A 23,127-nucleotide genomic window follows, 5' to 3' on the forward strand; every position below is an offset into this window, starting at 1 on the left:
ATCTCAATCTTGCTGATTTCCCGTCTTTCCACCCAATCAGGCAGGCCAGGAAACCCAAGTTATATTGAATTTTTTTCTCTCTCATCTGCTCCAGCAACGGTTTCAGGGATCTTCTCCTAGCTTGCATCTAAGATGCAATGTCAGCAAATATTTGTAACTTAGCTCTCCATATTTTATTTCAGGAATCTTGCTGAGCTTTTTCTATATTTTTCCTCTGTCCTCGTAGTGATGGAACCGAACAATCACATCTGTAGGCAAGTCTGTTGGCACTCCTTGCGTTCACCTTATCCTGTGTACTCTCTCCAATTGTAAATGCTCTATTGTGGATCTACCCATCAATGGGTTAAGCACTTTATTTTATCTCCCAAATCTTCCCCATGGGACTCTTCTGGCAAACCGAGAATCCTTAAATTATTTCTTCTTTCTCTGTTCTCTTGATCTTTTAATTTGAATGTGAGCTTTTTATGTTCTCTTTGCATCTCTTCAACCTGTGTTTCTAGTTTAGTGATCAAAAGCACCTGTGTTTCCATTTTTCCCTCTACTTCTTCCAATCGTGTTAGCATTCGGCCCAGATCATTGCGTATTGCCAACATTTCATTTTTCATAGACATCTCCAATTTTGCGAACATTTCCACCATATCAGCTATTGTAGGTATTTGTAACATAACATTGTGTTGTTCCGAAACACTTTGGTCTGTTATACTATCCACATCTATCAGGTGATTGGTCTGGTTCACATCTTGTGTCCCGAGTGACGTTCTTGAGGGATCTCCCACCCCTTTTCCAGTTCTCTCCTGTTGTTTGTCAAGGGTTAAATTACCTGGGCTTTTCTCCTTGCACAGGTTGTTATTTCCTTATTGTGCTAGTATTTGCACTTGCTTGAGGGGTTTTTACCCCCCCCCCCTTTAGCTGATCTGTTCTTCATCTCTTTAAACTTTGCCGCTAAATTTGTTACTGATGCCCCACTGCTGTATTATCCGATCCCAGTAAAGACTTTTCTTTCCGAAGACTTTAATTTCTCCTATTTGTTACTTTGGGAGCAGAAGTGATCTAGCCAGTTCCGCCAACCACTGAGGACCACTGAAAACCCCTTCAAGTATAGTCCTCCGTCCACTCTAATGCTCTAGAGTGCGTTTAGACTGCAGCAATAACATCAGATGTATCACAATATAAAATATCCCGCCATTACTCAAGGAAACTCACCACCACCTTTTGTGCTGGCAAATCAGGATCTCTCTGTCCCAGAGCGCACTCAGTCCCAGGAGTTGCCTCCGAGCCCGACTCCAAGTGAGATCAGAAGAATTAGTGAGGGGTCGCCGTGTAATAGACTTCTAGGGTATCTCAGGGTCTTCCACGATTGCTGTCTCACTCCAGCATAAATCACCTTTAATATCTTCAGCCATGAAGCCACACCGCACACCCGGGAAGTCACATGGGCAGTCACATGTGTGGTCACAGGGACACTCTCACCATCCCCATCTCCTCCGATGCCGCAGCCTCCTGATCCCAGGGATCCGCCGAGCCTCAACAACCCGCCATCTCTCCCAGGTACACAGGTCCAGGATCCACCGACACCTCCTCCGGCCATCACTGGGACCACCACCAGGACGCCCAGGCTCCGCTCCTCACCCAAGCTCAGGTAAGACAGGGCTCCGGGCAAACAGCAGGGCAGATCAGGGCAGGGCTCCACACATAGCATGCGGATGCCTGGAGCTCACGCTGCTCACGGTGCCATGTTCAGGTCCCTCCCCCCAGCACGAAGAACATGAGTTTAATCCTTAGCAATGTTTTCTAGCGCTCATCATGGAAAGGAATGCAGAAACTAGTTTCATTTTAGTGCAGAAAAGTGAAATAAGGAAGACCGCACATAGTTTTCATTTCTTTTGTTCTCCTAAATCTGTGCATTCCTTATGACTTACTATGACAAGGATTTGCTTCCTGACCATGTGAGCCTACCTGGGAGTTCTATACTGTTACCAGCAGAACATTCACATAACAGAGCACAGGAACAAAAAAATTTTAATATCTCCCACAGATATCAGTCTCCCGCTAACAGACTTACAAAGTGTAAATCAAATTTTGTTTTTTTTGCAGCACAGTGGCTAAATGGTTAGCACTTCCACCTGGTAGTACTATGGTCGTCAGTTTGAATCCCTACCATGGCACCACCTGCCTGGAGTTTTCATGTTCTCCCTGTGCCTTCGTGGGTTTCCTCTGGGTACTCTGGTTTCCTACCACGCTCCAAAGTTATGCTGGTAGGTCAGTTGGATCCTGTCTACATTGGCTCTAGTATGTGTATGTATGAATGTGAGTTAGGGACCTTAGACTGTGAGCTCCTTGAGGGTTAGAGACTGAATGTACAATATATATGTACAGTGCTGTGTAAATTGACAGCACTATATAAGTACCTTTAATAAATAAAATAAATGTGTTCAAGCATACCATACCAGTACCTTGGTCCTAGGTGACAGAAGACTAGAGCTGTTCTTAATGCAAGGCATTTAATGGCAAAAGGAAATTAAAATGGTTCTAAAGGCTCAAGGTTTTTTACCTTCATGCATTCTATGCATGAAAGTAAAACACCTTTAGTGTGCAGCAGCTCTTTCAGTCACCCCAAATATTTACCTGAGCCCCCTCTCGATCCAAAGATATCTACAAGAGCCTTAGCACTCCGGGGACCCTCAGTCCTGATTGGCTGAGGCAGCAACAGGAGCCATTGGCTCCCGCTGCTGTCAGTCAAACCCAGTGAGCCAAAAAGGAGAGTGAGGGGGCAGGGCCAAGTCACAGCTGTGTGTGTGAATGAACACGCAGAACCGTGGCTTGGCAGTGCACCTGCTTGGGTACCCCCAGAGCAAGCTGCTTACTCTGGGGGCACTCAGCAGGAGCCAGAAGTGCAGATGGAGGACCCGAGAAGAAGAGGATCCGGGCTGCTCTGTGCAAAACCAATGCACAGACCAGGTAAGTATAATATTTTGTTGTTTTTTTTTTTTTTTAAATAAGTCTTTAACCACTTGTCCTCCAGAGGATTTACCCCCTTCCTGACCAGGCCATTTTTTGCAATACGGCACTGTGTTACTTTAACTAACAATTGCGCAGTCATGCAATTAAATTTCCGTCCTTTTTTTTCCCATAAATAGAGCTTTCTTTCAGTGGTATTTGATTGCCTATGTGTTTTTCTTTTTGCGCTATAAACAAAAAAGGGCTGACAATTTTGAGCAAAAAAAACTATATTTTTGACTTTTTGCTATTAAACATGTCCTGTAAAAAAAATTTAAAAATCTAATTTTGTCATAAAATTAGGCCAAAATGTATTCTGCTACATCTTTGCTAAAAAAAAAATTCCAATATGTGTAAATGAATTGGTTTATGTGAAAGTTACAGCGTCTACAAATGGAGGTACATACTGTATACTGGAATGTTTATTTATTTACTTATTTATTTATTTTTTACTAGTAATGGCGGTGATCAGCAACTTATAGCGGGACTGTAACGGGCATTCTGACACTGGGGGGAACTTACTTGGTGTCACATCCCCAGTGACACCAATACAGTGATCAGTGCTAATAAAAAGCACTGACATTGTACTAATGGCACTGGGCAAGAAGGGGTTAACATGTGGGGCGATCAAAGGGTTAACTGTGTGCTGTTTCACTATGTGGGCTGTGTGCTTTGTTTCACTGTAAGCACACTGCTATGTAGAGCCATACAAAGCAGTGTGCCGGAGCTGACAGGGGAGAGATATGTGTTGTTTATACACAGGTCTCTCCCCCCGACGGAGATACTTGGCGATTACCAGGTTCTGGCAAGTAATCACTGGCCAGGATCCAGTGATTGACAGCTGAGGCCATGAATGATGGCGCAGGTAGGGTGCATGCACCCCCTACCCGCGACTGCAAAATCACGTATATATATACGTGACTTTGCACACCTGTGCCGCCATGTAGCAGTATTTCTGCTAGAAGGCGGTGCGGAAGTGGTTAATATCACTGATATTTGCCGGCTGGCGCTGGTTTTTTTTTTCCCCAATTTTTTTTTTACAAATGGCCCGGCGGGCTGGATAAACGTCTTTGGTGGGCCATATCTGGCCTGCGGGCCATAGTTTGAGGACCCCTGCTTTAAGTAAAACGTAAATTCATGGGTGTAATTGCATAAACGTATAATGCTCACCTTAACATGTGGCCGAGATAACATGTGTCCTGCACGATGGCAAACAAGCCAAAAGGGGACGTTCTGCTTGTTTGTATCCTCCCCCCTCCACTGCCACATTTGGCACTTTTTGGGGTGGAGGGGGACCGGGTACCTGGTTTGGACAGGTACCCGCTCCCACTTCTGGTCAAATACACTGCAGCGATCTGAGCTGGAAGTTCACCCCCACCCTCCCCCCGAAGCCTTCTGGGCCACTTCACAGGTCTCAGAAGACTGCAGGACCATTTACAAAGCACAGAGCACTTCACGCATGCACAGTAGGAAACTGGCTGTGAAGCCGCAATGTTTCTCTTACTTAAGATGCCAGCACCTGCACCCGAAGCTGAATGAAGAATCGGCTCTGGTGAGGATATCGCTGGACCCCCAGGACAGGTAAGTGTCCTTATATTAAAAGTCAGCAGCTACAGTATTTGCCGGGGGTTAGGCTTTAAAGGATAAGTTCACCTTTTGTAACATGTAACATGTTATGAACAGACCGGCCCCCACTCCCTGTTGTGACAGCTAGTGGGGGATCTTCTCCGCTGTTACAATTGAAAAAAAAAAAAAACAGTGTTCTGTGAATGAATGAACTACAAGTCCCGACAGCCTTTCCAGCTGTAGTCTTGTAGTTCTCAATGAACTACCACAGTGCTATGGAGTGCCGTGGTAGTTAATTCATTCTTCCTGTCAGTATATCTGCTTGCTCATACATCCCATACGGCCAAGCAGACATACTGACAGGTCTGCAGGAGACCTGCATGGCACCAGCGACCTGCTGATCATTGGTACAATGCTTTAGAGGCTCCAGAAACAAAAAATAACAAATGCACATTTTTTTCACCTGCAAAAAAAAAAATGTGAATTTATTATTTTTTTGTAAAAAGGTGAACACATAGCAACCTGGAAGACTGTGTGCACATTTTATTTTGATGCTACAATATACTGTATATTCAGTGAACATTCTCAACCCCTTTAGTAAATCACCTTTTAAATGTATATATACAAGATAAAAATACAGGCTCATAAAAAAGAAACGCACATTATATACTAGAAGAACAGTTGCACAATCACAAAATGAAGGCTCAACCGCAAGGTTTTACTGCCCAAGAACCCCTACTGAGAATAAGTCCTAAGGGGTATGGTCTTTAGACGTCTCCTAAGAGTTAAGCTGTGTATACACTAGTAGAATTTCCTTCAACATTTTTCATCATAGACCCTGGTTCACACCAGTGCAAGTTGCCATGCGGCTTGAAAGTTCAAAGTCACACGATAAGTTGCATCCCATTTGCAGCAATGGAACCATTCAAATTGGTGTGACTAAAGTTGCAGTGACTTTGATAAAGGTTCCTACACTATTTCTGTGTAACTTCACTGCAACTTGCATTAACATCTGTTAAATGACTTTGCAGAGAATGTCAGCAAGCTGAAATGAAATTGCACCAAATAGTCGGCTTTGAAGTCCTGCTGAGTAGAACGACTTCAAAGATGCACTAAGAAACTTGTAAGAACATCTGTTCATTTCTCTAATTATTATTGGGGTCAAATCAAAGTTGGTTTTCAACCGCAGTGACAAGAAAAAGTGCGCAGGATGGAAATTTTTTCTGAAAGGTGCGAATTTCTAACAGTGGTTTTCGTTCAGTAAAGTCTATTCACTCCAAACTCAAATGCTAAAAGGCAAACAAAATCCTAAACTACTTTTGAACGACATTCCAGTATTCTGAGAATTTTAGTACAAAAACTTTCCTAAGAATTTTCATTCCAAATTCTACCAGTGTATACCCACCTTAAAGTGTCACTAAACCCCGGACCCTGTATTCACTATATCTGGTCTCCCACAGTACACAGAACATAGAAGTGCAATTATTTTAGTAAATATAAACTGCTAAATACCTTTTCTCATCAGCAGTATATAGCAGTCTTGTGACTTCTGTCAATGTCCAACAGAGCACTGGTTAAAACTTGTAGAGGAGTTTTCATTCTCCTCTGACTGTCCTATGACACTGCATGACCCCTGACCCTCTGTCTGGACAGTGCTCATTGGCCCTGTGCTGATCACATGCACCGCACCCTCCCAAAGAAATAAAAGTTTTCTAGCAATACACACCAAACTGAGCATGTGCAGAATGCCTTCTAGGGCTCTGTACTATCAGCAGACGGACTAAGGACTGTGGAAGAAGTCCCCAAGTGCATAACCTTACATTTATCAACATTAAACCTCATTTGCCACATAGTTGCCCAATTAAACAGAGTATTGAAGTCAGCGACATCCTGTAAGAACCTTATTCCACTGCACAGCTTGGTGTCATCTGCAAAGACTGAAATGGGATATTTAATCCCAGACCCTATATCGTTTATAAATATATTAAAAAGTAAGGGTCCCAACACTGAACCTTGGGGTACACCATTGACAACCCTAGACCATTCAGAGTATGAATCATTAACCACTAATCTCTGAATACGATCTTTTAGCCAGTTTTCTATACATTTACATACAGAGTTTTCCAAGCCTGTAGACTTTACCTTACACATTAGCCGTGTGTGGGGAACTGTGTCAAAAGTATACCACGTCCACCGCCACCCCTCTGTCCAAGTATACCACGTCCACCGCCACCCCTCTGTCCAAGTATACCACGTCCACCGCCACCCCTCTGTCCAAGTATACCACGTCCACCGCCACCCCTCTGTCCAAGTATACCACGTCCACCGCCACCCCCCTGTCCAAGTATACCACATCCACCCCTCTGTCCAAGTATACCACGTCCACCACCACCCCTCTGTCCAAGTATACCACGTCCACCACCACCCCTCTGTCCAAGTATACCACATCCACCCCTCTGTCCAAGTATACCACGTCCACCACCACCCCTCTGTCCAAGGTTTTGCTCACTTCCACATAAAAAGAAATCAGATTTGTTTGATAACTTCTGTCTTTCATGAATCCATGCTGTCTGTTGCTTAAAATATTTTTTTCCAGCAAGAACTCATCTATGTGCACAATCAAATATACAAAAAACGGAAAGTAAAGTAAAAAAAAACAAAACTAATCTACCCTAAATACACCTGAAACTTCTCGTTACATAATTAAAAAAACATGTTATTTTTCAAGCACATTTGCTCACAAGAGTTGAAGGGGAGAGTACACACAATCAAATAAACAAAAAAAAGGGGAAAAAAATAAATAAAACAGATTACCTAAAATACACACTTCAACCCCTCTTTAAATAAAAAAAAGTCAATTTCTTTTTCGATCAAATTTGCTCATGCTTTGGACGAACTGCACTTGCAACCAAATCAATTAAATGGAATTCATTCCGTTCATCCCTACAATAGACAACCGAACCAATGCTGAATCAACTCTTTCAAAGAATTCCAGGCTCTGATTGGTGGATAGGTTGCACTGCTACAGTTTTTATTTCTCATGCAGTGATCACACCGTGTGATGCAGTCACATATGTGTGTAGTAAGGAAAGGGTCTAGGCTAGTGATCCTCAGAGGCAACAGTAATAGGAAAAATGAAAGAATAATTTGAAATCTCTGTTTGATGTGGAAATATGAATCTGGATATATATATATATATAATGATGGGGATCATTAAGTCCCATGCATCCATCTATAAAACTTGACAGATCTCTACATTCCCTGGAAGTTGTCATTCCCCCAGCTTGTGATCCTCACACCATTCACAGACCAGAACGTTTTTGTTGCAATTGTCAGAAGGTGCAGAGAATGATGAGAAGATGTATGAAATGTATAGGAGGTCAGGGATGGAGGATTACCTATCAGCTCCTGTGCGCTCCAGGCATCGTGTGTGCTCAGGTCATGTATGTGTGCACAGTGTTGGGTGAACTCTGGACTCCTACACTCTGTCGTCATCATCATCATCAATGGAGAGCTCAGCCTGTGCGACCCGTATTACCAGAAAGCACTGATTTGCTGTCACAACAGGCTAGAGCTGTTAGGACGTGTCAATCATCGCATAAACCCGATCCCGCCCACTCTTCTCCGCCCCGCCCTCTGAACGCACCCAGGACTAAACAGCACACCCAGGCACTGACACGCCCACTAAACCAGAACTACTCCTCTCAGACACGCCCTCTAAGCAGAAAACACGCCTCTGTTCTCACTCTTCTCGGACACGCCCTCTAAGCAAAATGCACGCCTCGCTGTTCTCACTCTTCTCGGACACGCCCTCTAAGCAAAAAGCACGCCTCGCTGTTCTCACTCTTCTCGGACACGCCCTCTAAGCAAAAAGCACGCCTCGCTGTTCTCACTCTTCTCGGACACGCCCTCTAAGCAAAAAGCACGCTTCGCTGTTCTCACACTTCTCAGACACGCCCTCTAAGCAAAAAGCACGCCTCTCTTTTCTCACTCTTCTCAGACACGCCCTCTAACCAAAAAGCACGCCTCGCTGTTCTCGCTCTTCTCGGACACGCCCTCTAAGCAAAAAGCACGCCTCGCTGTTCTCGCTCTTCTCAGACACGCCCTCTAGGCAAACTTTAGTCAATAGCCACGCCTCCCCACGTTAGCTTTTAGACACGCCATCTAAACTGGCTCTATCTATGCTGTAACTCAGCCCCTCAGCTTTTACGGCACGGAACCAACTCCGCGCTCCAGTCTTCTCCTTAAGCTGTCATTCTACTCAGACACGCCCTGTATCTAAGCTCTAGCCACGCCCTTAACGTCACGCTTTGAAACGCCCCCCAAGCTGAAATCCCCCCTCTCAGCTGTCATTCTTCTCAGACACGCCCTCAGTTTCCTCTCTAGGCTTAAGCCGCGCCCCTTTTGTGTTTAGTCATGGGCTTGCTACAATCACGTGCGGGAAACTTCCTGGTTGTCTCTGCTGACGTTAGCACGTTATAGGCGTGCGGTAGGAGCGCCGCCAATCAGCGTCAACGCCGGATGGTGGCGTTGTTGTGGTGACGTGTGAAGCTGTGATCGCCAGTCATGGCTGGAGTGCTGTGTATGTGCGGGCTGATGAGGTGAGACCCCCTGATAGAGGGCAGTGAGGGGGCTGTGCCCGGCTGCAGTGGTCTCTCCTGTACAGAGATGCTGGTTAGCCTGGGCACTGTTCTATTTCCTTTTTCTACATACCACAGAAAGCTCCCAGTGTTCAGCAGTCCATGTGTCTCCGAATAGAAATGGGCAGCACAGTGGCTGAATGGGTGGCATTTCTGCCTGGAAGTACTAGGGTCGTTGGTTCGAATCCAAGCCATGGCACCACCTGCCTGGAGTTTGCATGTTCTCCCTGTGCATGCCTGGGTTTCCTCCAGGTACTCTGGTTTCCTCCCACACTCCAAAGACATGCTGGTAGGTGAATTGGCTCCTGTCTAAATTATTATTATTATACAGTATTTATATAGCGTCAAAAAGGTTGCTCAGCGATGAACATTACAGTGGGAGACAATACAATAGACGATACAATACACGAGGGGTTCGAGGGCCCTGCTCCTTGGAGCTTACAATCTAGGAGGGGGGATAGTGGTACAGAAGGAAATGGCTGTGGGGGATGGAGTGGAGGAGATCGGCAGTTAGGTGAGGGCAGGGTAGGCTTCCCTGAAGAGGTGGGTCTTTAAAGGAGAGGAGAGTAGGTGACAGTCTGATGGATTGGGGTAGTGAGTTCCAGAGGATTGTCCCTAGTACGTGTATGAATGAATGTAAGTTAGGGACCTTAGATTGTACATCCCTTGAGGGTTAGGGACTGGCGCAGGAGATGACCAGAGACTGCGGACCTGTGGGGAGGGGGGGGAGTTGTCCATCCCCCCCCCCATATAGTCTTGTGGGACACGTGACTGGTCCCAGAAGACTACGGGGCTATTCACAAAGCACAGCATTTCTCACGCATGCGCTGTGGGTACCTGGCTGTGAAGCCGACAGCTGGGTGCCCGCACTGAAGAGAGAAGACAGCCAGTGAAAACAGGTCACCGCTGGACCAAGCAACAGGTAAGACTGAGGAGAAGATTCATCTGCACAAGCGGCCGGCCCGGTATTCTAACATGGTGGCGATGGGTTGAATACTGGGCTGGCCACTCCATATTCGCTCGATAAGATGCACAGACATTTTCCCCCATTTTTTGGGGGGGGGAAAAAGTGCGTCTTATGGAGCGAAAAATACGGTATTCTGCCTTTTAGATATACAGACTGCGACAGGGAGAATCACATGTGTTGTGTATAGTCATGAAGTGTTTGTTTAGTAATGCTTTATGAACTATTTTTCTCTGCAGACTTTTGACGTCCTTGTTCATTCCGGCTCTTATTGCCAGTATCACAGCCACGCTTCTGCTGGGAATTCTTCTGTGTTGCCTTCGGCTTTGGATTGCCCAAAAGAAAAAGTCATCTGTGCAGTTAAGCAGCAATGGCCAGGCACAGAAAGTAGTTGCATTTTTCCATCCATACTGTAATGCAGGAGGAGGAGGGGAGAGGGTTCTTTGGTGTGCTCTCCGAGCGTTACAGAAGAGGTAAGTGAGTGATTACTGTATTGCAAAGCGAAACAAAACAAAAAGCGCACCAACCTTGAGCATTACCTCAGTAACCAAATTTTATTAAATACAAAATGATACAAACAGCAAAGTAATTTAGGCATGTAAGTTCTCAGAGGGACTTGAGCATTAGGCAGCCTGCGCGAGTCCCATCATAGGGTTAGACACTCAGAGTACAGCTGACGCGTTTCGAAGGGCATCCCTTCTTCATCAGAGTTCGTTTCTAGTGATTACTGTATACCAGTGCTTGTCTCCCAATAAAGGAACCTTCCATACCCAGCCTACCTGGCTTTAAAGTAGAACTATAGACAAATATATAGTCCAACACTTATTCAGTCTCTGTGTAAAAAAAAAACAAAAAAAAAAACAATTGTACAGATGTCTTCTATTCTTCTTTCTTTCACAAGTGATAAACTCCTCATCCTCCACTTAATACCCTCAAAAAAATGGCTATTTGGAATCGGATACGTTGTGGAGTGAGAAGAGCCCCCCTCTTTGTGCAAGTGGACTTTATCATTCAGTAAGGTGCATGAGATAGGAGGTGGTGGTCAGTGTGTTCACCAACACTGGGAATATTTTGTTTGAAGTGAGGGGAGCACATACGCTATTGTGGAGATATGACACTATATATAATTCCTTCGGAGGTGCATTGCCCATACGAAATTGGACGAATATAGGCGTTCAACTACGAAGGAAGGTGGATTTTGCGATTGCCCTTCCTAATTTTAAGAGTGTAAGAGTAAGGATGACAGAAGGTTAGACGTGGACACGTGGTGGAGTGGAATGTTTTACACATTTGCACTCATTTTGTAAGTGCGTTTTTTTTTTTTTGTATTGGATATCATGCGTTTTGGATAATGCACTATATGTGATTTATTTTTTTGAGGGTATTAAGTGGAGGAAGAGGAGTTTATCACTTGTGATGTAGAAGACATATGCACAATTAGTATTTTTGACATAGAGACGCTGAATAAGAGTTGGACTGTATATTTGTGACTTTCAGGGGAGAAAGTATAATTTGGCGTCTGGGGTTATTTATCACTTATTGTATTAGTATTTAGTAATATACCGACATACTTATTTACTAGAACTATAGACCAAACCTTTTTTTTTTACTTTGGATAGAGTAAGGGAGGATTATAACCCGTAAGGGTTTTTTTTTTTTTTTTTTTTTTTTTTTTTTTTTTTGCCATCTGTGTCCCATCGGGGTGATTTCCCTTCACTTCCTGTCTCATAGCCAAAACAGGAAATGAAAGGAAATCCCTGCAAATTAAGGGATTCCATTGGGTCCCCCCAGTTCACCAGAACTAGTGTCCCCATTGGGAGATTTCTCCTCTTACTGTTCTGGGGACAACCAAAAATTTAGGATTTTCTTTTACTTTCAATTTTGATGATAATGGTAAACAGGAGAAATAGAGATCTCCCTAACTTAAAAAAAAAAAAAGTTTTGCCTTTCGCTTATTCATTTATCTTCACAATGGTATTCCTAGCTGCCCTGCTAGCATAATCCCTATAATGGGTGATATCCTTACTAAATGGCTTTAAATCTAGTACAATAAATATATGCACACCAATTGTTCCCTAGTTTAGTGCACAGGTTTTCCCAACTAATGATCGTGGCCCTCTGCAAGATTTTATGTGTCCTGCAGCTAGGGTCAGCAGCCTCTCGCACAGGTCATACATGGGTATCAGGTCAGCCTATGCTCTCTGTTTTCCCCAGCTTTAAACCTTACCTGTAGGTACAGTGAATATCTCCTAAACGGTGCACATTTAGGAAACATTTACTTCAGTAGCATCCGTGACGTCACCGGCACATGTGCACAGTGCTCTCAGTGGACGGCATGCCACAGGTGTGACTCACGCACAGGAGTGACATTATTGTGGCTCGGCCGTTCAAACGGCCGGATCCCGTGAACCTGTAAGGAAGATTGGGTGAAGATGGAAGCCCTGTCAGCAGTGAGGGTTTTGTTTTAAAGTAAGTAGTTCATAATTTAATAGAATGCAATGCTATTATGCTTCAGGGGACTTTTTTTTTTTGTGGTTTACTTCCACTTTAGATTCCCAGTCCAGGACTCTTACGCTTTTTTTCTTGCACTTACTTTCTCTACACATTTTGTTTCTATATTTTAATTTTGATTTTTCTTCTCTCTCCACCTAGAGCCCATTTTTAGAAGTATTCCTTATCTGTTATCACCACAAGGCTCTCTACAACATGGGAATACATGGATAGTTTTCAGGGTTAATGCTATGGAACACATCATTGTGATCTAGTTAATTTCATACGATTTAGAATTCATTGACATCTAAATGTATTCCCTGCACTACCTTTCTTCTTGAAAATCTCAATAACAATGTATTCAACGTTAAGTTATAACTTAAGGCACAGCTTAGTTTTGGATAGACTGGAGGGGGATTAGATTAGCTGTCTGGTTTTTATTGCTGTCTGTGCCCCCGTTAGGGAGATTCACCCTCTATTTATCCTGATTTTTTTATTATTACTGAGAGTGAAATAATAAGAAATCCCAACTTTTGATTTGTCGCCAAGACAGGAATAGAGAGAAAATCTTCCAATAGGGAAAAAAATTCTGGTGAAAGCCAGGGATTGAGATCTCCCCTTACTTCCTGTTTTGGCTATAGGACAGGAAGTAAAGAGAAATCTCCTAAATGAGATCTAAATGGCAAAATAAAAACTGACCCTCAGTTTACTTTATCCAAAGTGAAAAGGAAGGTTTACAAGTTTTTGGACAGGCGCAGAATCCTTTGTACCGGTATAGAAGTATTTGTTGCAGACGAGTCTGTCCAAAGCTGAGACATGTTGACTGGTCTTGTGTGCCTGTTTATGGGCTTCTTTATTTTTATATCTATCTCACCTGTTAACAGTCCTTAAAGTAAATGAATATAAAGCAGCACCCATTCTTATTAAAGCACGTGAAAGCAAATGGCTTCAAAGAACCAATCATAGTGTGTTTCATCATCCTCTAAACTGACTTTGTCAGCAGAAACTTGGTTGCTATGGAAACTAGGACACTTTTTGTACTCTTTGATGCATACATTTCTACACAAGGACTGCTGTTTGTTAATTTTCAGTTCTTTAATGTTTTCTTATGTAGGTACAAGAACTCTGTGTACGTTGTCTATACAGGAGACAAAGATGTATCTGGAGAGCAGATTCTAAATGGAGCCACCGGGAGATTTAACATCAAGTTGTCATATCCTGTAAAGTTCATATTCCTGGAAAAGCGAAACCTTGTGGAAGACCGACTTTACCCACATTTCACCCTGCTGGGTCAGAGCTTGGGCTCCATTGTTCTTGGGTGGGAAGCACTGACAAAATGTGTTCCTGATATTTATATTGATTCCATGGGCTATGCATTTACATTGCCGCTGTTTAAATATTTGGGGGGTTGTCGTGTGGGCTGTTATGTGCACTATCCAACTATCAGCACAGATATGTTGTCTGTAGTTCGCGACCACCGTGCTAGGTTCAACAACTCTGCCATCATCTCCAACAATCCTGTGCTGAGCAGACTAAAGTTAATCTACTATTATCTATTTGCTTGGCTTTATGGATGGGTTGGCTCGTGCAGTGATTTGGTGATGGTTAACTCTACATGGACCTTTAACCACATCCTGGATTTATGGAAATGTAGTGAACACACGAGCATAGTTTATCCACCTTGTGATGTGCAGACATTTTTAGATATTAGTCTGGAGGTGGAGCAAAAGAGGAAGGGGCACTCCATTGTGTCTATTGGCCAATTTAGGCCAGAGAAGGACCACCCTCTGCAGATTCGAGCTTTCAGAATTTTGTTGGAACGGAAGTCACCAGACGAACAAGCAGACCTAAAGCTCATTTTGGTTGGTGGATGCCGCAACAAGCAAGATGAACTTCGCGTGGAAGAGCTAAAGAAGCTCAGCAAAGACTTGGGAGTTCCTGTGGAGTTTAAAGTAAACATTCCCTTTGATGAACTGAAGAGATGCCTTAGTGAAGCCACCATTGGGTTGCACACCATGTGGAATGAGCACTTTGGAATTGGTAAGAATGTGACTACATTTAAAAAAGTTAATATTTAGTAATAGAATAACTATTCATACTTACAAGTTAGCAATTTTTTTTAAAGCCCAAGCTTTAAAGGCTAAATTCATTGCTTAATAAAATTTGATTTTGCATGCTTCCTCAATGAATGGGGGTATGCATGAATGGACATGCGTACCCCTGTACATTGAGGAAGCAAGTATTACGCCAGGAGACGGAACCTCATAAATAGTTTTATATAGCAGGCATAGAAGTGTTTAAAAATGATTTTGCAGTCAAAGGGCCTCAGTAGGGTGAAAAATAAAAAAGCTGTATAGCTTTAAAGAAAATGTTGCTTAATGTAATTGCCATACTTGTAGGCTGTTTGTGCCACCCCAAAGCCTGGCATTCCCCCCCCATGCTGACTTGTGGCTAGGACATGCCATACTTTGAGTGTTTGCCCCAGCATCACAAAAACAGGAGCTTTCCTCCCTCAAAGCTGCACAATGTTTTTTTTAACTTTTATAGTCTATTTTATTCAAAAGTCAATGTAACCTTTAACCATTTAGCCGTGGCCTATAGCCGCAAAAATGCTTTAGCTTTCCGGGGTGTACGCCGTTGGCGTCCTCCCGCACATGCGCGGTTGCAGAGCCACGCAGCAGCGCCATCTGTCACTGGCCGTGTACCTCAGACACAGCCGATGACAGATCTGAGTACCGGCCCTCGTTGCCGGTACCATGTGACCAATCAGCAGGTCACATGACAGTTGTATACAATGGATGGCTTCATTCATGCCATCCATTGTATACTAGTGCCTAGCTGTGAATGGTCACAGCAGGTCACATGCACATGTCATGTGATTAGCTGTGGCCAAATCACAGCTAAGCACAAAAAAAAAAAAATCCTGAATGAATCGATGTCATTCAGGTAAATGCTTGCTTATAGCAAAGTAATTCTTTGCTATAAGCAAATTGTGTAAAAAAAAAAAAAAAAAATACTGATCACTTCCCCATAGTAGTACAATGTTACTATGGTAACATTGTACTACTTTGGTCATAGTAAAATATAAAAAAAAAAAAAATCTTCAAAAAAAAAAAATCTTCAAAAAAAAAATGTAATAAAAAATTAAAAATAATAAAAAAATTAAAAAAATTTATATATTTTTTTCTTCATACTGTTACCAGTCAGTGTCCCTGTTAACCGCCATGCCAGTTATATGAAGATGCTGTACTGCACTGGTGACAGTGTAAAAAAAAAAATAGTGAAAATAATTTTTTTAATTTTTTCATTTTCTGAAAAATTATGACAAAAAAAATACAACTTCAAAAAACTCGCCGTGCCTCTTATGAAGTACGTCGGACTGTCTACTCTGCAAAAAGGGGTCATTTGGGGATATCTGTACTGTTCTGACATTCTTTGACCTCAAGAAATTAGATTGGCCGTCAGTACTTCAGGATTGATCAATTTTCAGATCTATACCATAGTTTGTGAACTCTATAACTTTCCTACAAACTAAATAATACATCCTAATTTGGGTTATTTTCACCAAAGACATGTAGCAGAATACATCTTGGCCTAAATTTATGAAGAACAATTATTTATTTGTATACTTTTTATAACACAAACAAAGAAAAACGTGTTTTTTTTTGTTTGTTTTTTTTCAAAATTTTTGGTCTTTTTTTGTTAATTTAGAAAAAATAACCCCAGCAGTGATTAAATACCACCAAAAGAAAGCTCGAGTTGTGTGAACAAAATGATAAAATTTTAGTTTGGGTACAATGTTGTATGACCGCGCAATTGTCATTCAAAGTGTGCGAGCGCTGAAACGTGAACAATGGCCTGGGCAGGAAGGTGAAAAATTGCCCAGTATTGAATTGGTTAAAGAGTCTGTCCTCTTAATATCTGACTGAGAAATTTAGGGGGAAAAAAGGTCAATGAAGGCCCTGTTGGCAGAGACAGTGAAGCTACAGTGCGAGAGAGGGCCACTATAGTTGGAGGCTTTTGTCAGACAAGCATTATGTTCACAAATGGCTGAAGAAGGCCAAAACTAGCAGACTGTTCATACTGAATTCCAGGCAAACCGCTAAATAAACAAACAAAATACATATATATGAGGGTTGTTTTGCCTGCCAATTTTCATATTTGTGTATATTTAGTCCTGGGATTGCACACACAGCAGGTAAAATAGGTTGCCATATTTATTTTTATTTTGTCTTTGTAAGTTTATGGTGAAATTATGTTCTTTCCATTATGGCCCCAACAGTGCTTAACCCCTTCACGCCTAAGGGTAAAACAAATCTAAATGCCTAAGCACAATTCTGCAACGTTGACGTGTTAGTAAAACCGTACATATCATCACAACTACTTTGTACATCCAGGTGGATTATACCTTTGTTTTTTTTCAGGACAAATTGGGCTTTCATTTGGTGGTAAATGGTAATGGATAGCTCCTAATTTTTTTGTTATTATTAAAGGAAAACTGGGCCAAAATGGTAAAAAAAAATCATTTTTTTTAATTTAACTGTGTGTTTCTTGTTACGACCATAACCTACCACCAAAGAACAACCCAAAATACATTCTCCAGTTCTTGGCGATCGCAGCGATACCATATATGCGTATGTTATTTGTTGTTTGTACCCGTAGTACAGTCCAGAAACAACAGTGCGCATTTTGTTTTTGTCTTTTTTTTTTTTCTTTTTTTTTTTTTTTTACATAAAACACACTGTCACTGACATTGACATTAACACTAACTGACACCAATTTTTTTTTTAAATCCTGACCTTTGACCCTGACCTTTGCCCTTGACCCTGACCTTTGACCCTGACCTTGACCCAAACACTAACCCTGGTACTGAACTAGATCAAACCTTGATCTAGGTATTTTTCTTTATTTTTTCTTTTATTTTTTAATTATTTATCTTTTTTTTTTTTTTTTTACAAACTTTTTTTTTATCTCTCTATGTCAGGAGTTCAAGAGATACAATGTATCTCTCTTCTCCATTCATAGAGAGAGAGAGAAAACAAGGGGGCCGGGCTGCACAGTGATTGATCACTGTGATAGCCAATCAGAAGCTATCACAGCGATCACGTGACCCGGAATCGGGAGTCCCGGGTCCCGATCGTTAGAACGGGACCCGGGGCTCTCAGTGACACCGCGGCGCGCTCCCAGCACAAAGACAGGTACGCAAATATGCGGCCCCACGGAAAAAAGCCCAGGTCTGTGAGGCCGCATATTTGTGTTACGTCGGCGTCAAGGGGTTAATGGAATATTCAGAAGTTTAGAAATCCTTCTGTAACCAATACCATCAGTATGTTTTGCAACAATAAGGTCTTGACAGAGCTCTTTAATTTTACCCATCATGAGATGTTTCTTGTGTGACACCTTGGTAATGAAATATCTTTTTATAGGCCATCAGTTGGGACTGAATCAGCTGATATTAATTTGTACTGACAAGAGGCAGGATTGTTTTCTAATTACTGATAGATTTCTTCTGGTGTCATGGCTTTCCATGTCTTTTTGCACCTCCCTTTCTTCATATGTTCAATACTTTTTCCCTGTGTCATTCCATTTTATTACACATAACTTAATTTCTGAACTTATTATTTTTTTGTTTCTTTTTATGTATAGATTGCCTGGGTTGTTACTGACATGTGGGGAAAATGTCATGTCAATAGCACCTTTTAGAAATTTATTTACTGAGAAAAACGGTGACGTGTTCAATGCTTATTTTACTAGCTGTATCTGCCACACATCACAGCCCTGTCTGGCAGAACTGCAGACATGTTTTTTTCTCTGCTGCAATCCTGTAAAACTCTGTCATGGATTGCAAGATGCTAATGGAAATATAATTCAGGTACTTGCACTGCTTGCATTTAATAATGCATTGTTGAATACAGAGCTTCTTTATATTTTGCCTTTTTATATATGCGTGGAGTTCAGCTTTACATCATGACAGCTTATTCAATGAGGGCCTGGTCATACTTTGTCATTCTTCTGTTCCGTCTATGCGTTCTGTTAAGGGGTTAGTTCACCTTTATAAAAAAAATGTGCAGTCTTGACCAAAGTTCAATGGTGCCCTTGCTATAGGTGTAGGCAGCACAGTGGCTAAATGGTTAGCACGTCCGCCTGGCAGTACTAGGGTCGTTGCTTCGAATCCTAACCATGGCACTAGCTGCCTGGAGTTTGCATGTTCTCCCTGTGCCTGCATGGGTTTCCTCCAACACTCCAAAGACATGCTGGTAGGTTAATTGGATCCTGTCTAAATTGTCCCTAGTATGTGTATGTATGAATGTGAGTTAGGGACCTTAGATTGTACACCCATTGAGGGTTAGGGACTGATGTGAATGTATAATATATATGTAAAGCACTGCGCAAATTGACAGCGCTATATAAGTACCTGTAATAAATAAATACCTCCCAAAGCCTAACCGAAAAACTCCCAGAGATGGCACCATCCCATCATGTCTTGTTGTTAAGATACGTCTGGCTGCTTCAGACTCCCTTGCATGTGCTCTCTCCCCCCTGTTGCAGTAGCTCCAAGCTCAGTGATGGTGTGACAGAGGAGATAGTGGAATACACATGTGCCGGGGTTTGAGAGCTCGCCCCTGTAATGGTGGGGGTGAGCCGTAACGGGTGAGGAGTGTCTTGGCAATGTCCTAGCAACCAGGTAGGATGCAATGATGCCATCTCTGGGAGTTTTCTGGACAAGATTTGAGAGGTATGTAAATGGCCTACTAATTAACAAATAAAAACAGGAACCACTGTGGGATATATACAACAAAATTAACTGCCAACTCATCAAAATTAAAGGTGGTGTTCTTGAGACCTAAACATTTAAAGAGAAAAGAGAGTGATGCGAGCAAGGAAGCTCGCATCCAAAGAGGTCCCAGGCAAGAATAAACCGTGACATGAAAAAATACAAATTTTATTAGGTTTACAAAAAATTCAATCTATTAAGATCAAAAGACCTTCACCGAACACCAATAAAAACAAGTGACAACGTTGTCAAGTGTTATAATAACATAGCCTGGGCTCCCAGGCACACAAGAACATTCACACAGGTGCTAGCAACAATACGGATATAGCAGCAGTAAGAAATAAATTGAGGCCAGTGGCAGCTAATTGTTTGAATGATCCACAGGGAGTCCATATGGCTAGTCAGTCTAGAGCTAAATGGTAAATATTCATATCTGACTGTTTAGACTGAGGATTCCTTGGGTAATAGCAGTGCTCAGATATGAATAAGTATGAGCCATACATACTATAAAGTCAATGGGCCACATATAGCATCATAAATCTAAAGTCTATGAACAGCTGAGCATGCTAGGGTTTGGCCATGTGATGGATCTGCAATGACAGGAAAACCTAGTGTCTAAATGCTGGATCAAATAATGCTGATCTGTAGGGCTATGCTGGTAGCCGCAATGGCATCGCCACAAGGAAAGCCAAAGGTACAAAGGATAGGCAGAGATTAAATGGCAAAGGCAGCAAGCTGAAGTGCAGCACCACTTTACCAGCAAAAAGCAGCGGGAGCAACACAGACATAACGTCTATTCACGGTTAAGGTAAGCCATAAGCTCTACAGAGCAATCACAGTCCCGGAAACCTCCCGATGTTGGTGTCACCCAATGTATACATAAGTTACAGTTCACCACGCCAGGTAATATAGGTTCAGCTTGGATGGTCTTGGCTGTCTGTGTTTGAATGCCTGCTTGTGGCTTGGTCTGTGGTGTCTCAATGCAAATTAAGATAGCATAATCCCAATGCACACATTCCTGCAGCCGAGGTTAGCTGTACGCATAAATGGGTGCTGTAGCGACCTTCGGCTGGAACCAAAAAGACTCAAGTGGGAAGAATGTCACCAGCACACCGTGGATCTCCAGTTAAGGGTCCAAAGCTTTAATTAGCACTCACATATTTATAGCAAGTGCGATGCAATGTAATTAGTCCAATGTAAATTGGTCGCGTTGCCCAGCACTAGCAGCCAGCATGGGGTGGCAGAATAGAAATCCGCATGGTGCAGCCTGGAGCGCGGGCCTAATGACATTGTGATTTCCTACTGCTGCTATATCCGTATTGTTGCTAGCACCTGTGTGAATGTTCTTGTGTGCCTGGGAGCCCAGGCCATGTTATTATAACACTTGACAACGTTGTCACTTGTTTTTTATTGGTGTTCAGTGAAGGTCTTTTGATCTTAATATATTGAATATTTTGTAAAACTAATAAAATTTTGTATTTTTTCATGTTGCGGTTTGTCCTTGCCTGGGACCTCTTTGGATGTGAGCTTCCTTGCTCGCATCACTCTATTTTGTATGTAAATGGCCTACACCTATAGCAAGAACACTATTCAACTTTAGTCAGAGCTGCGCAGTTTTTCTACAGGCGCCCCTTCTCGGCATAGATCAGGTTTATTTTTTTGTTTTTCTTTTTGTAAAGGTGAAATAACGCTTGAGGTATGTCCATTAATTTTGAGAAGGAAAGAGGGTACAGTCTGGTGTTGCATAAAGCATATACACAGATCAGCCATAACTTTGACCACCCACCTAATATTTTTAGTAGGTCCCCTTTTACTAGGTTCCTTTAGACTTCTGAAGGTATGCCCTGGTTTCTGGCACCAAGTCATTAGAAGCAGTTCCCTTAAGTCCTGTAAATTGCAAGGTAGGCAAGCATCCCACAAATGCTTGATTAAATTGAGAGCTGGAGAATTTGGAGGCCAAGACAACACCTCATACTCCTTGTGGTGTTCCTCAAACCATTCTTGAATTCATCAGACCAGGCCACCTTCTTCCATTGCTCCATGGTTCAGTTTTGATGCTCACATGCCCATTGTAGGCGATTTTGACTATGGGCACAGGTTAGCATAGGCACCCTGACCAGTCTATGGCTACTCCGCCCCATACACAGTGAACTGTGATTTCCATTTTTTCTGCTTTCAACATATATTCAGGGACAACATGTTTACTTGCTGCATAATATCCCACCCACTTTTAGATGCCATTGTAATAAGATAATCAATGTTATTACTTTTCCTGTCAGTCATTACTGCTGATTGGTGTATGGTGCAAAGTGGTTGGTAAACTTCATTGCAGACTGTTGGCTCCTGCTTTTTGTTAGAAACTAGCACCTGCACATAACTCACTTTTTCCTTGAATGGGTGGGGCTGCCTGCTATAGTCACATGATCAGTCCCAGTGTCATGATAGGAAGAAACCAGCTGGGAAGCAATTAGCCAATAAGAAAAACAATAACCTAATTAATATGTATGTGGAGAGACCTGGTCTGTATGTGTAATTTCTAATAACTTGCAGGACTTAGAAGTAGTTTTTTTTCCAGTTTGTTCATATGGATGTCTTGAGTACCTTGCTGACACATTGAATCTAACTTGATCTGATTTTGTTTTGATCTACAGGAGTGGTGGAATGTATGGCAGCTGGGACAATAATTCTGGCTCACAACTCTGGAGGCCCCAAACTAGACATTGTAGTGCCGTATGAAGGACAAGAAACTGGCTTCCTTGCTGACAGCGAGGATACCTTTGCTTCCGCTATGGAGCACATCTTGTGTCTGCCTGAACACAAAAGACTGCAGATCAGACAGAATGCACGACAGTCCGTCTCTAGATTCTCAGACCAGGAGTTTGAAGCAAACTTTCTTTCTGCTACTGATTTACTATTTAAGTAATATACTGTTATTTGCCATTTTATGTATATGTGCTTGGAAACTGGGGGGCAACGTGTAAATATTTTTGTATGATATAAAATGGTCTGTTGTAATTGTGCAACTCCTAAAAAAAAAAAAAAAAAAAAACACACCTTTAAGTATATAATAAAGTGGTTATAAAAGCGAGATATTTTTTACTGCAATGCTTTTTCTAAGGTTAAAAATGTCCCAGTAGTTGTATCGTCCCCTCACCTCCTGATACTTACTTGGGTCCTATCTCAATCTAGTGCTGTGCCCATCTACAGTGGCGCTGGTCTCAGTTCCTCTCCTCATAGGCCACAGAATCAGCAGCGGAGTCATTGGTTCCTGTGAGGAGGGAGTGGGGGGCATTGCCGAGCCACGCTGTTTTGTGTGTGTATGAACAGACGCACACAGCCCATCTCTGGAGTAAGCAGATTGCTATGGGGCACACACAGAATGCAGAAGCCAGGAGCACTGGCGGGGGACCCCATAAGAGGAGGTTCAAGCCACTCCGTGCTATACCATTTCTTGTTACATTAAGAAAATAAAAAGTATCCTTTACAACAGCTATAGGGTTGCATTATAAATAAAGTATATTAAACTGAGGTTTACATGTATCAGCCTTGCCATGTATACTTGTCCTCTCACTATGGCCATCTATGTACACTTTATTGGCTAGACTAGTAGACATAACTGCCTCTCCCTCTTGATCTGCTGAATGTAGCCTACATTACCACAAAGGAAGCAGACCTATAGCATCACACACTGCATG

At 42.4% G+C, this 23,127-nt stretch overlaps 2 protein-coding genes across 2 annotated transcripts in view; one reads left to right on the forward strand and one right to left on the reverse strand.

Moving 5' to 3' along the window:
• The window catches only part of ATP7B (ATPase copper transporting beta), a 114,273-nt gene extending 106,157 nt beyond the window's left edge, over nt 1–8,116 (reverse strand). The window contains exon 1 of the mRNA XM_089680331.1: nt 7,962–8,116. The gene's annotated coding sequence lies outside the window, so the exon portion shown is untranslated. The remainder of the gene's footprint in view (nt 1–7,961) is intronic.
• A 925-nt stretch (nt 8,117–9,041) lies between these two features.
• ALG11 (ALG11 alpha-1,2-mannosyltransferase) lies at nt 9,042–22,520 on the forward strand. The gene is made up of 4 exons (XM_089680333.1): nt 9,042–9,164; nt 10,407–10,640; nt 13,772–14,697; nt 22,084–22,520. Exons 1-4 carry the CDS (start codon nt 9,130–9,132, stop codon nt 22,353–22,355), a joined length of 1,467 nt encoding a protein of 488 aa, XP_089536459.1. The 5' UTR covers nt 9,042–9,129; the 3' UTR covers nt 22,356–22,520.
• The last annotated feature ends 607 nt before the right edge of the window (nt 22,521–23,127 follow it).

This window comes from Staurois parvus, unplaced genomic scaffold, assembly GCF_062004578.1.
Source record: "Staurois parvus isolate SC_StPar_1 unplaced genomic scaffold, SC_StPar_1.0 ptg000242l, whole genome shotgun sequence".
NCBI lineage: Eukaryota > Metazoa > Chordata > Amphibia > Anura > Ranidae > Staurois > Staurois parvus.